This window comes from Melospiza melodia, chromosome 20 (assembly GCF_035770615.1).
Source record: "Melospiza melodia melodia isolate bMelMel2 chromosome 20, bMelMel2.pri, whole genome shotgun sequence".
Taxonomy (NCBI): Eukaryota; Metazoa; Chordata; class Aves; order Passeriformes; family Passerellidae; genus Melospiza; species Melospiza melodia.
The window spans coordinates 3,476,265-3,489,739 of NC_086213.1; the positions used below are offsets into that span (position 1 = coordinate 3,476,265).

General features: G+C 46.9%; 1 protein-coding gene across 1 annotated transcript; it reads left to right on the forward strand.

The window, feature by feature from the left end:
* Positions 1–1,343: 1,343 nt before the first annotated feature.
* LOC134427257 (glutathione S-transferase theta-1) lies at positions 1,344–10,816 on the forward strand. Its single transcript, XM_063172935.1, has 6 exons — positions 1,344–1,496; positions 1,585–1,641; positions 4,781–4,868; positions 5,961–6,111; positions 8,982–9,158; positions 10,131–10,816. Exons 1-6 carry the CDS (start codon positions 1,385–1,387, stop codon positions 10,329–10,331), a joined length of 786 nt encoding a protein of 261 aa, XP_063029005.1. The 5' UTR covers positions 1,344–1,384; the 3' UTR covers positions 10,332–10,816.
* The last annotated feature ends 2,659 nt before the right edge of the window (positions 10,817–13,475 follow it).

Below are 13,475 nucleotides of genomic sequence, written 5' to 3' on the forward strand. Positions count from 1 at the left end.
CAGAGTGTGGGCATGGGAGCACTTTGAAGCTCAAAGACTTCTCTGACTATTTACCTGTGCAGAGCCACTTTCATGCTCCTTTTCCCCACTCCCTTAACATTTCAGATTCCTTTGCACTGAAGGAGTTTGAACTCAAGACTCTATGATCTGTGATCTGCAGCATATCAGTGCTGGGTGCAGGTGCTCAAGAGGCTGAGCTGTGCTGCAGGGGAAGTGAAGGGGGTGCACAGCACCTCTCCCTTTTCTGGCTGAGAAACTGAACAATTCTTACAGTGCTCTTCTAAATCTGAAATTTCTGAACCCCTGGAAATGTTCCAGTTTGTAATTTGTCTAGTCCACAAGCTCACCACTCAAGTACCCAAGCCTTTTCACAAGAACAAGAGCAGCTGATCCTCCAGTTCCCTCTCCCTGAGATTCCCCAAGATCTGTGTGTGCCATACAAGCTCTCTGGCACGACACTGACAGCGAGGTGTCAGCACAGCTGAGGTGGGTTTGATTGGGGGTGACTTTGCCCTGAGTGGTTCAGCTGCTCTATCTCACAGCTCCCAGAGTCCCTGCACTCAGCCAGCATGTCACCTTCCCGAATCACACAGCTGGGAAACGCTGTGGGCTCGGTGCAAGTGACAAATACCAGGGAGGGGAAAGTCACTTTGAGTGAGTGTGCAGAGGTAATGTCCACAGAGGAGTCCTCCACACTTCACTGCCGTTCAGATGTCACCTTGCAGCAGAGAATACATGACTAAAGAATTATGTTCTGGACAGAAAGCCCTGCTGAGACCTGGCGGTGCGTGATTAACACTGCCTTAGAGGACACTGTGCAGGGGCCCTGTCTGCAGCGCGGCACAGCCCTGCAGAACTGTTACAAAACTCTGCATTTACCTTGTGAAAGTCGTAGTGGGATGCTGCAGGTGAGTAACTCCAGAGACCCTGCGGTGCCAGCTAAAGCTGTGACAGCCCCTTCTCTCTCACTGCTTAGTACCAACCTTTGAGGCTGGTAACTGACCGCTACTCGTGTCACTATTCTCGTTACCTTCCCTTCGGAAAATGAATGAACACGCTGCCAGCCACAGCGAGCCAGGGCCGCCCGACACTGTGGAAAGGGGAGCTCTGTCACCCCTGTCCCAGCTCGGGCCGTGCTCCCCGCCCCGGCTGGGCTCTCCCGGGCTCCTCGGCACTCTCCAGGGCTCGCCCCGCCGTCCCCCCGGCACAGACCCCGCTGCTGTGCCCCCGCCCGGCCCGGCCCGGGCCAGCGAGGGAGGGAACGGGGGAGGGCCGGAGGGCACCTCCCGCCCGGCGCGGCTCGGCCCCCGCCGGCCCATGCGGGGCGGCTCCGGGCGCTCGGCGGCAGAGCCGCGGCAGCTCCCGCAGGGCGGGCCGGGTCGGGATGGGGCTGGAGCTGTACCTGGACCTGCTCTCGCAGCCCTGCCGCTCCATCTACATCTTCGCCCGGAGCAACAACATCCCCTTCGAGTTCAAGCACGTGGAGCTGTTCAAAGGTGGGGCGGGCGCTGCCCGAGGCGGCGGGGCCGGGGCGGGCGCGGCCCGGCGGGGCGCGGGCTCAGCCGCTCTCTTGGCTCTTGGCAGACTCGGTGCTGGGGAAGAAGCCGGCGGCGGCGAGCGGCGCGGAGCAGCCCCGCGCAGGTGAGGCCGGGGCAGGGCCGGGAGGGTCCCCACAGACCGGGAGGGTCCCCGCAGGCCGGAAGGGTCCCCACAGGCCGGGAGGGTCCCCACAGACCGGGAGGGTCCTCACAGACCGAGCGGGCGGGGAGGGAGCGGAGGGGCCCCCAAGCTCCTGGCGCTGTAACGCGATCCCGGCGGGGGCCGCGCTGAGCCCGCCGCCGCTGCGGGGCTTCGCCCTCAGGGCTTTGCCCTCACGGAGCCCGCGGAACCGCTGCGGCCCCGGGCCTTGGGGGTTTGCCCTCACAGGGTTTTGCCCTCACGGACCCCGCGGAATCGCTGCGGCACCCGGCCTTGGGGGTTTGCCGAGGCTTTGCCCTCACGGAGCCCCTTGGACTCCCGGCCCAGGAGCTGCGCTCGTCCCTCAGGCTGCTGCGAGGGAAGGAGGAGCTCCCCGGGCTAGCCGGGGGATGCTGAACCCCGGCGCTGCCCAGGGGCGTTGGACGCCGTGGTTTGGCCGTGCGGCTCCAGTTCCCAGAGCAGTCCCGCAGCTCTGCTGCATCTATTTTTGTGGCTCTCCAAGGAATGTTCCTCTAGCCATTTCTAGCAAATTAGTCACACTGACAGCCGAGGAGTGCTCTGGGAGTGCTGTGGGTTGTGGCAACTCTGTTCAGGCTCCTCCAGCTGCGTGACTGTTGCCCAGTTAAATGTTGAGTTTCCCTGTAAATTGTTACTTTTGTGCCTAAGGCACAGCATGTTACTTCGAAACCCTTGGCTGAGGGTTATGTGATTGGCAAATAGAGTGGGATTTCCCCCCTTCTATTTCCGTAAAATCATCTCCATTGCTCTTTTCACCCACCAATAAACCTCCTTCTCTGCACTATGGCTTAGGCTTAAGATTTCCTCATGTGGGCAGCCTGACCTGCTTTTTGACTGGATACTCTGCTTGTTAAAGTTACACCTCAAAGCCCAACAATACACACGGTGTGTATATCTATATCTATCTATATCTATATATCTGTACCTTGAGCATCATCAAGAACTAATTCCTCCAGATACAACTGATGTTAAACAGCGCTGTAAGTCAAGCCCACATCACAGCAATGATAAAGATGGAGCACCCAATACCACTGACCAAAATGGCTGGCTCTGCTGGCTGGAAGAGAGGCACAAGCTTAAGTTCTGCTAAACTACAAATACAAATATTGGTCTTTATTTTCATACAATAAGCAGTAGGTCCCAATGAAGCAGCCTGGAGTTAGTGTTCACACCAAGGCATTTACCAGTCCACAGCTCAGTCAGAGTCTCAGCACAGGTCTGTTATGTCTTTCTGCAAACCAAAGTAGCTGATTCCATCCCCAGGCTGTGTCACAGACACTGAGCTACTGTCCAACCTGCTGTAATGACACGGTACGTGGTTTGTCAGGGAACAAATATGCTCAGTATCCCTGCTGGAATTGCAGTATGATGAAAGCTCTCTGAAATCCGATTCAGGCTGCCCTCACCCACTGCTTACTTCTCATGTCCTTGTTTCTTAGTTCCCTGCTGCCCTGGATAATAAACACAGACAGCAGGACAGCCAAACAGCTGGGTCTGACGAGGGACTGCTCATTAGCTGTAAGCATTACTGACTGCAACTTTCTACTGCACTTTTCCAAAGACCAGGTGAACACTAGAGAACTCACCAGAGCTGGGTGTGTGGTGACCACTGGCCTTTGGGGCCATTCTAAAAGCACTAAACAAAGCACCTTCCCTGAGCAACTCCTTGCATGACAGTAGATTTACAAATGTTTGCCTTGATGTTTCTGTGATACAAATCATGGGGGTGAGATATCCTGTACTTTGCCCACTTTTGGACATTTTTTATTTTTATACTCAATTTTCTCAGTTATTAGGCTTAGCTTGAGGTTTCTGTCAGGCTGTTATTTTTAAGAAGCCCTACCTAGGCTTTCCTGCCTCTCTTGACAGTGTTGCTGGGTTCTGCTGTGCAGATGGAACCTCTTACCCAGCTATTCACATAAATACCATATATACCCATATTCACAGCAGGCAGCCAGAGACTTTTCCTAATGAAAGGGAAAATGTGGGTTTGAATCCCTTCAAATAGCACAAGAGTGTAAACCTTAGTCTCTGATGAATCTACTTACACTGGAATTTAAAAAAACCCACTTCTCCAAGAAGAAATAAAGTAGAGGCTAGTCAGCTGGAAAGGAGAACAAGTGGTAATGTATGCTCTGCTTGATTTAACTCATTATGTGAAATCAATACAAGGGGAAGCAGTAATGCAGCAACCTGCCTTCTCCCAGCCCTTCCCAAACCAGCTGCAAATCAACTTGTTTGTCCAGAGGCTGGTTTTATTTCCTACTGCACATTTGCCCAGTAATGTAGACACTGCCACTGCTTCCTCAATGGGCACAAATAGTTCTTAGAGCTGGAGGTCACTATAAGTTAATGATCCTTTTTCTTGTCTTTTTTTGAACAAAGGGAGTTTTGTACAGGACCTCCTGCTGGTCATGCTGATTTGATCAGGATTTGCACTTTAATTGTCATGTCCTGTCAGGAGAACCTCAAACAAGCAAAGCAAACAAATTCCTCACAGCTTTTCTTACTCAGGTGTTCCTGGGCTGTTGTGCAACTCCCTGGCATTTAACTGCAGGCTGGCAAGTCTGGTGCCAGCAGTGGGAAACTGAAAGCCTGATTAGATAGTCAGCTGTTAATTCCTCCAAAGGGACTGTGGAGTTTCAATTCTTAGGGAATGGTGTATTCCTCCTGTGTTTTCCTGTTAGCAGTAAGTTGATGTGCAGAGCCAGCAGTGACACAGAGTAGTGCAGGGTTGAGTGTTTGAGCTTCCCTGCCCCAGCCAATGTCCACTCTCTCAGTAAGTTCTGCAAATATCCTGGTATACCTGGATCAAGCAAGAGAAGTGCTGTTAGAAGTATAAAAATATTCACTGCTCCATGCCACGTGGCCAGCCTGAGCCTGCTGCCTCTGCAGGCAGCTCTCACACTGACTCTGCCATTTCATTACCTTTCCTTTGTGAGCCATGACCCTATTGGGAAAACCTCACACAGTTCACTGATCATGCAGCTGGCTGCAGGTATTTCATGTATTATGCACTGGCAGATACACTTCTGACCTCAGGTTTGTCTGTTCACGTTCTTAGGACCATCAAGCAGTGAAGGTGCAGGCAAAGTCAGCCTCTTGAAGAAAGTACCAGCACTGAAGGACGGAGACTTCACCCTTGCAGAATGGTAAGAGCTCAGTCCTTAGATCTCCTTGGGTACCACAGTCTGTGCTGCATTCAGAAGATGTCATTCCCATGGAATAATTAAGGATCACAGAATATATGAACGTGCTGGTTATTTTTAATAGTATAACCTCATTTTATCTCTTTCCATTTTCCGTTTGAATTGTCTTTCAGAATGTAAACAACTCAGCTGACTTAGCTTCCTCATCTCACCCTAAATGTACTTACCTCAAAATGGGATTATAAACATTTCTGGGAGATGTTTAAAGCTTATAAAAATCCCTTTCACCCTGGGAAAAGAAATCCCTTTTACTCTAGGAAAGAATTCTGTTTATCTGAATTAGTCATAAAGGCTGAGAGAACATCTACACAGATAAAATTTAGGCTTTACATTAAAAGATTAATATGGAGACTGGTAATGATGTAATAATACTGAAACAATTGAACTATAGCAGTATCAGCATGGCAGGGCTGTCTGCATTTTCTTCCATTTTGTCAGCACATTTTCTGTGGCTTTTTTTCTCTTTTGTAGTAATAGCCTAAGTATTGTTGCAAATGACTAAGATATTTTTCCATCTGACTTCTGCCGGTTAGTGAAAGTATAAACATCTGGACAAACACAAAAAAAGATTCTGTAGGGTTTCCTTGCTGAGACTTCCACTGACTTCAGTGGAAGCTGCATGCTGGAGACAGACCTGATGAAAAGGCAGCAATAGCCCACAGAGAGTTTCATTTAGTGCACAGGTGTCAGAGAGATGGGTCAGAACAGGCAAGGAGCAAGTGGAGTTAGCATCACTGATAGAGGATCATGGAGGTTTATTGTTTGTTTAGCCCAGTGTGTTTACCCCCAGTACTGTCCAGCAGTGCTGTGATTTTCCAGCAGGTTAAAGTTTTCATGGAAGCTGAGGTGATTAAGGGCCACTGATGTCAACATGAATTAGATGCCTTTATATGGTCCCTAGACTCTGCTGGAAATCCTGATCTGCATGTTTTTTAGTGGAAGCAGCAAGCTGAGAAGGAGCAGGAGGGGGAGCTTAGGCAAGAGCATTGTGCCCTTAACTGCCTGCCCTTTCCTTGTCCCCTGCTGTGTGAGCAGCACTGCCATCCTGCTGTACCTGAGCCGCAAGTACAACACTCCCGACCACTGGTACCCCTCAGACATCCAGCAGAGGGCCCGTGTGGATGAGTACCTGTCCTGGCACCACACCAACATCAGGGCCAATGCTCCTAAAACCATGTGGATCAAGGTGAGGAGACTGAATGTGAAAATGTGGGTGAAGTGGTGTTGGTTTGTGAGAGTACTGGGCACCTTAACAGCCCCAGTTCAGAGACTGTTGTGATGAAACAACAAATCTGGGCCATTCCTAGCTGGAAGGTGTAAGAATCCGTGTCTGGGCTGTTCAGGTCCTATGGAGCCCAGCACACACAGGACAAAGGCAAAAGACAAGAAGTGCTCTTCTCCATGTGGGGAACACAAGCCCTGTGAGGAGTGTTTGAAGGAGCTGGGGCTGTTTAGCCTGAAGAAGAGGAGGCTCAGAAGTGACCTCATTGCTCTCTACACCTTCCTGAAGGGAGGCTGCAGACAGATGGGGTTGGTCTCTGACTGAACCAGAGGACACAGCTTCAAGCTACATCAGGGAAGGTGTAGGTTGGATATTAGGAAGAAATTTTTCACCAAAAGAATAATAAAGTACTGGAATGCTCTTCCCAGGGAGGTGGTAGAACCACCACCTCTGGATGTGTTTAAAAAAAGACTGGACATGGCACTTGGTGCTACAGTCTGGTTGAGGTGTTAGGGCATAGGTTGGACTTGATGATCTTACAGGTCTCTTCCAGCCTCATTATTCTGTGATTCTGTAAATTTATTTCCTTGATAGGAGACACCAGATCATCCAAGTGACCCCGCAGATGGAAAAGAGGGCATTGTCTTCTCCCAGGGGGAATTTGAGCAGAGAGGAAGGGGTCAACAGCCAGTGGGATACAGCTGAGGAGGGGTAAACCAGGGAGAGAGCACCAACACTGACAGGAGGAAAGGGGAAAACCATGTGGTGATAGGATACAAATCACGCGAACAGTTCAAATTACCAAACACCCAGTGCAAATAACTAAATAACTATTTAGTGCAATGCAGCAGAAAGGAGCAGTTCCAAACTGATCAACATCAGGATCTGGCAAAAGCAGATTTGGCCATTTTGGTTTTCCCCTGGAAGAAGGGCTGGTACAGAAGGTCTCAAACCCAGCAGACTTTAATTGCCTGGATTTGTGAGTGAATATGTAACAGAGTTAGTGTTGCTTCCAAGGGCCTCCCTCTCCCTGCACAGCTGTGCAGAGTGTGCACACAGGCAGAGTTTGGCTTTGGTGAACAATTGCTTTGTTGCTGGAAGCAGAAAGACTTGCATTCTTCATACAAGTTCCTGCAGCCTCCTGAGGGTGGAAATCCAGAAGGAGTCTCCTGCTTCCAGCACACTTATGTGCTTCTCTGAAATAGGCTCAGGGACAGAGAGCAGAGACACACTGAGAGGCAGATATTCTTTACTCAGTGTAGCCAAATCAATTAGCATTTAGGCAAAATTACCTGATTCAGCCTGAGTCAGAAAATCATTTAGTATCAGATGATTTTGCTGGACACCTATTTCCAGCCAACTCACCAGAATTAATGCAGCTATCCCTAGAGAGAGCTAGGTGCAAGTATAGTTCTACAATGACAGCTGGCATGGAATTTCACATGAAATCAGAATTGCTAGTAAAGAGGTAACTTCACTGCTCCCTTGTAAATTTGCCCTTGTTTGTGCCTAAAAAAGCATATCAGGACTCATTTATCTTCTTGAATTTATTGGTATTTGATTTTTTTGGCTAGAGAGTACAGAGAAGCAATTCAAATATGAGGCAGATTCATACAAGAAGCAGTTTCTTCCAGCCTCTGCAGGCTGTCACTGCAGTGCTCCAAGGGAAAGAAATCCAACTAATTGCTGATGATTAGATAGCCCAGATGCAGAAAAGGTCCTCAGAATAACTGAAAATATGGAAACATATAAAGGCACCTTGTAAGAGAAGCATATTAGCTAGAAATGGGAGAAGATAGCCCTGAGATAAGGAGAAGGAAGAAGAGCTGTTTCAAACAATTTTACCCAAAGATCCCAACTTGCATTATTGGAATCACTTAGGAAGAAAACTGGCCATGAATTTTCTGATGAAATGGATTCCACATGTATTTGGCCAAAATCCTGGCTTGGATTATGCAATCCCAACTTGAATTGTTGAATACACTAGCAGTAAGTAGAAATTCAGTTCACTTGCACTGATTGAAATTTGTGTTCATAACTTTGATTCTCTAAACAAACTGGACTTCTGTAGCTGTGGAAGGTGAAGGCAGCACAGCTGAGAAACACTGGGGGCTCCAGTGGTGCATACACCTCTGTGACTGGTGAAAAATATTGTAGAAAGGCAACCACCCCCTGTGCCAGCAGGTCTGTGCAGACACAAGGACTGCACTTCTGTGATTGCTCCACCAAAATTTCTAGTGGTTTAAAGAGTGATGCTTTAAGCCTCTGAAAGGTTTGTGTAAAAATGGTGTTGACCACTTCCAGCCCTGGTGGCTGCTGTCGCACAGAGGAAGCCATTTCTGTCTCTCCAGCCAGTGTTGGTAAATTCTAGTCCTTCCAATGCTCCTGCCACAGGTACCACCCTTCCCTCCTCTCCATCACCCTGCAGGACAGGCAGTGCCTGCAGCACCCAGTTCCACAGCAGGGTGGCTGCTGGGCAGCTGCTGGTGACACAGAGCATCTAACAGGGGTGACTGTGGCAGATTTGTCTTCCCTGGAGCTGTTGCCCATTTTTCTTTTGTAGCCCAGCAGGTTGGAGTGGGAGGGCACAGCTGCCAGGCACAAAATGAGGTGAGGATCCTTGATTTTGTTCCTCACATTGCTGCTGATTAGCTGAGGTCACTGCTGTGGCAGGTCACACTTAGGACTGCTGCTCTCTGTCCAGGAGCTCTGTGGAGCTCTGCCATCCCCTTCTGTGGCTTTATTGCAGGGTTCTGATGATCCTGGGGTGTAACTTCAATTACTACTACCAGAGAAGATGGTCATGTGTGCTGCTGTGTCCCTTCTCTCCTCAGGTGCTGATTCCCCTCTTCACAGGGCAGCCCCTGCCCTCGGAGAAGCTCCAGGAGGTTATGGAGGGGCTCTCCACTTCCCTGAAGCAATTTGAGGAGAGGTTTCTGCAGGACAAGGCTTTTATCATTGGCAGTGAGATCTCCCTGGCAGATCTTGTGGCCATTGTGGAACTGATGCAAGTGAGTGCCTGGAGCATGGTGAGGAAGCTCAGCACAAGGAAAACAGATGCTGCTGAGCAGGGAGGGGGCAGCATGTGGGAACTCTTCACAACAGGAGGAGTCAGGGCATATTTTGGCAGAGCTGGCCTAAGACAATGGGGAGAATGTGGGAGTGGGTTCAGAACAGCAATGAAAATCAAGAAGAGCTGGCTGCAACAGAGTCTCTTTTGTTTCTCATCTGTAGCAATAACCTTTTCTTCATTTTTTATCATGACTTTCTTTTGAACCTGCAGAGAAGGAGGTAATATATATAAATGAAAAGCAATAGCAGACAGGTCTGATGAAATGAGACAACCATATAGGAATATTTCTATAATTCAAGAATATAATACTTGCCCATGCCTTGTCTGGAAGATGAAATAATTAATCTCAGAGGCATTTAAATTAAGTTTGTTGCAAACTGATTTTTCCCTGCCAGGCCACCAGGGCCTGGGTCCTGCAGCCCAGCAGCGATTTCTTTCTCCCAGTTCAGTGTCCAAGGGACTGAAATCCAGCAGTTCTGCTTTTTTGCAGTGTGTTCCAGAGAGTGGCACAGGCAGAAAGGGGGTAGGTGATGTTAGTTAGGACACTGGTTCAGTTAAACACATTTTCTGCTGGGTGTTGCTGTATAATCCTCTCTACTGCAAACTGGGCAGTGGTCCCTGGAACTGCCAGCCAACATCTTCAGTGTCATGGCTGAAAACCACTCACAGAATGTGCACATCTATGCTGCCCTAATCAGCTATTCCAGCACCCTGAGTTGTAAATGCCCTTTAAAATCCAGCTTAGCTTTTGTGTCCCCCAGACAGGTACCAGAGATTTCCCTTTTTCCTACTGCTCCTCCATGAGCTGTTCCTTTCTCCCCTTTACCTGCAAGTATCCTGTGAGTGCCTGCTGTCTCAGCTCAGAGGTGGCTGCCCCAAGCCTCACTGTTGCTCTCTCCCCTCTCTGCAGCCTGTTGGAGTTGGGTGTGACATCTTTGAAGACAGACCCAGGCTGAGGGAGTGGCGCAGGCGGGTGGAGGATGCTGTGGGCAAAGAGCTTTTTTTCCAAGCCCACGAGATGATCCTCAATATCAAAGAACTGAGCAATATTCAAATTGATCCACAGCTGAAAGAACAACTGGCACCTGTGTTGATGAAGATGTTGAAATGAAGTAACCTATCTTAGCATTTTTCCTGCCTTTTTTTTTTTTTTCCTTTTTAACTACTCTGACATCCAGTTCTCCATGTAACTGGAAAGAGCACTGTAATTCTAACACAGAAATTGCAGAGTGGGCCAGGTCTTTCTTGTATCTATGGGGGGGAAGCTGGGGAATGTTTAGGACCTAAAACATTAAATTTATACAGAAGGCTAAGGCCCTACAGGTCACTTAACGTGCCTCTGAATTTTATTTCAGTGTCAGTCTTCTCAGAGATGGTAGAGACAAGAATGGTATTTCCTGACAGCATTCTAGCCAGCCTATAAACTGGGAACGTTAAAGAAGTGAATTAGGATGAGGATCATTGTTTCTAATTTTAACATTTGTAATGCAAAGTGTGCCTGATCCTCATCTTCCCAGCATGTCTGTACAGACAAGTAGAGCACAAAACTACTTCACAAACTGAAAAAAAAAAAAATAAAAGTTTCTTATTGAGGCATCTTGCTTGGCTCTCCATGTACATTCCACACTTCTTTTTCCCTTGAAGTTCCTTTGAGAAGTTCCTTTGTATTTCTACAATGGTGAATCTTTATAATTCTTCAGTTCAACTGCTGCTTTGGATTTCTGAAAGCCTGGCCTCTGTTGGTGCTCTGTCTACCAGTACATGTGTGGCAGCAGCTGTTCTTGGAGATTCCTGCTGCTGGTGGCCACAGCCTTGGATTACCTAAAAACCCATGTTAAAGTTATATAGGGAGTACCCTGAAAGAATGCATTCACAGTGTTTTCATGAAAGAGAATATAACAGTACACAAATTGGGTTTTTTTTCTGTGGTTATACTGTAACAGCACATTTCTCCTAGGAAATGCAGAGAGGGAACAAATGCAGACATGCTCTTCTGAGACTGTTTTGGATGGAAGTTCACCAAGTAAGTCATCCAGTGTAGCTGAAGTAATAAGAGAGATTTTGTGGCATTGAGCAACACATGCATCACAATGAAAGGGCAAAGAGTTGTTTTGGAGCTTTTGGGCTCTTTTTCTTGGCTGTTAGTTTCTGCTCAAACACAAAATCCTTTTGTATTGCAGCACAATTTATGAGATAAATCTGAGCAAATCCAACCATTTCCAGTTTCTTCAGTTGAAAATAACAAATTGTAAATGATGCAGAAATTGGTGGAAGATATATCTGTATATTTCCATTCATAAGTAGTGTTGCCCTTACCCTAAAATCCTTGCAAAAAAATTCTTTCTATAAAGACTAAAACAAAATAAGTAATGAAATTCAGGAATTGCTTCCTTCACTAATCAAATAACTGTTTGGATTTTTTTCCCTCTAGTGCTACCATGTCTTGGCTAGTGACATCTTTTGCTGGCAAGTTCTAAAAAACCTGTTGTTTTCTCACGGTGTTTTTCACCAAGGTTTCAGTTCTAGGTACTACTCTGTCCTAGAAATCTTTGCCCAGCCTTCTTCCACGCTGTTTTTTGCACATAACTCCTTGTGCCAGTATTGTCCTCACTAGCAGCAGTGAAGGCCAATTCCCTGAGAAAAAAAAAAAAAAAATAGCAATTTTATCAGTTTTCATTAGCGTTGTCTAGAATTGTAGAAAACCAGGATGTCACATTACACAAGGCAAATTTTCCCAACAGTTTTGTGCCTTAAATGATGACCTTTTAGTATAGCTGGCTCATAACCATTTGTTGTAAAGGAGCTCATGGAACCTCACTGGACAGTAGCTCAGCTTCTGGTCTCTAGTTTGGACACCTGTGATCTGCAGATTGGACTGACCCTGTGAGCCAGCATGCCAAGGTCACTTACCAGCTTGAGAGTTCAAAGTCCTGGTTGCTCAAAGTCCATGTAATTAATACATGTTAGATAAAGCAGTAAAGCTCTCTGCTTGCTTTTTAATTTCAATTTGTTGGTTGTTAAGAGAAATTACCATTCTCAGCCCTCCCTGCACAGAGGTGTCTTGTAGTGACCTGAAATGTTTTTTCTCTCTCAGTGAGGGCTGTCACAAACTCATTCTACCCATCCATTAGTGAGATGTGATGGTTTTGGTTGTAGTAAAGTGAGGCAACCCCAATGCTCAGGGAGAAAGGAGGCATCTGACTCCATCATATCAGAAGGCTAATTTATTACTTTATTATACTATGTTATTCTATTCTATATTACACTATATTACATTATATCTAAATTGAATCTGCCAAGCACTCCACTGCACAGGATCTTGTGACTGTCAGCCAACAGTCCTGACACACACACACAGCTGGCCCTGATAGGCAAAGGAAACAAAACTCCATCACTCTGGGTAAACAATCTCCATATTGCATTTTACTTTTGCACAAACACAGGCTCAGCAAATGAGATAAGAATTGTTTTTTCTTTCTGTGAAAAATGCCAATCACTTGTTTTTAAAATTTTAAAAGCTTAATAGTAATAAAATGGTTATAAAAATAGTAATACAATGGAGTAATAATAATTTGGACAATTTGCATTAGGACAATATGAGACAATAGAGACAAAGAGTTACAGACAGTCCGGGTACCTTTTCTGGGCAGCATAAGCCCGAAAAAGGACCCCCCATTAACAAAGGATTAACCCTTAAAAGCCACAGCCTGTTGCATATTCATACACCTCATACATGATGCATAATTCCATTCAAACACAGGATTCTGTGTGGTCAGTGTCGGCCTCTTCCTTCTAATCCTAACAGCGCCTTCAAGGAGGGAAGAAGTTCGTTTCTTCTGATAAGAGAGCAATAAATTCTTTTTCTCTGAAAGATTTAGGTGTCCTGGGGCTGCTATCTGGTGTGAGTGCCTCATTCTTTTCTTAAAAAACATCCCACTAACATAGTTCTTATTTTAACTACAAAAGTTACCTTTTAACTACAAGACTACATTTATCATATTATTAAAATGTTAATACAGCACTACTAATCAATACATCAAAATACATATGGTAAATATCTGCGTAGAGCCATATAATACGCACTTCTCACACTTTCTCTGAGGCTCAGAGAATGTGAATCCCAGAAATATTCTTGGGAAGTTGTGCCTCGCTTTTCTCTGTGAGGAGAAATGGGGGTACGTTTGGTCTCACAAATGAGAGTGGGTCCCGCAGGCCCGGCGGAGTGACCGGCCCGGGGCTGGCCCGGAGAGAGGGG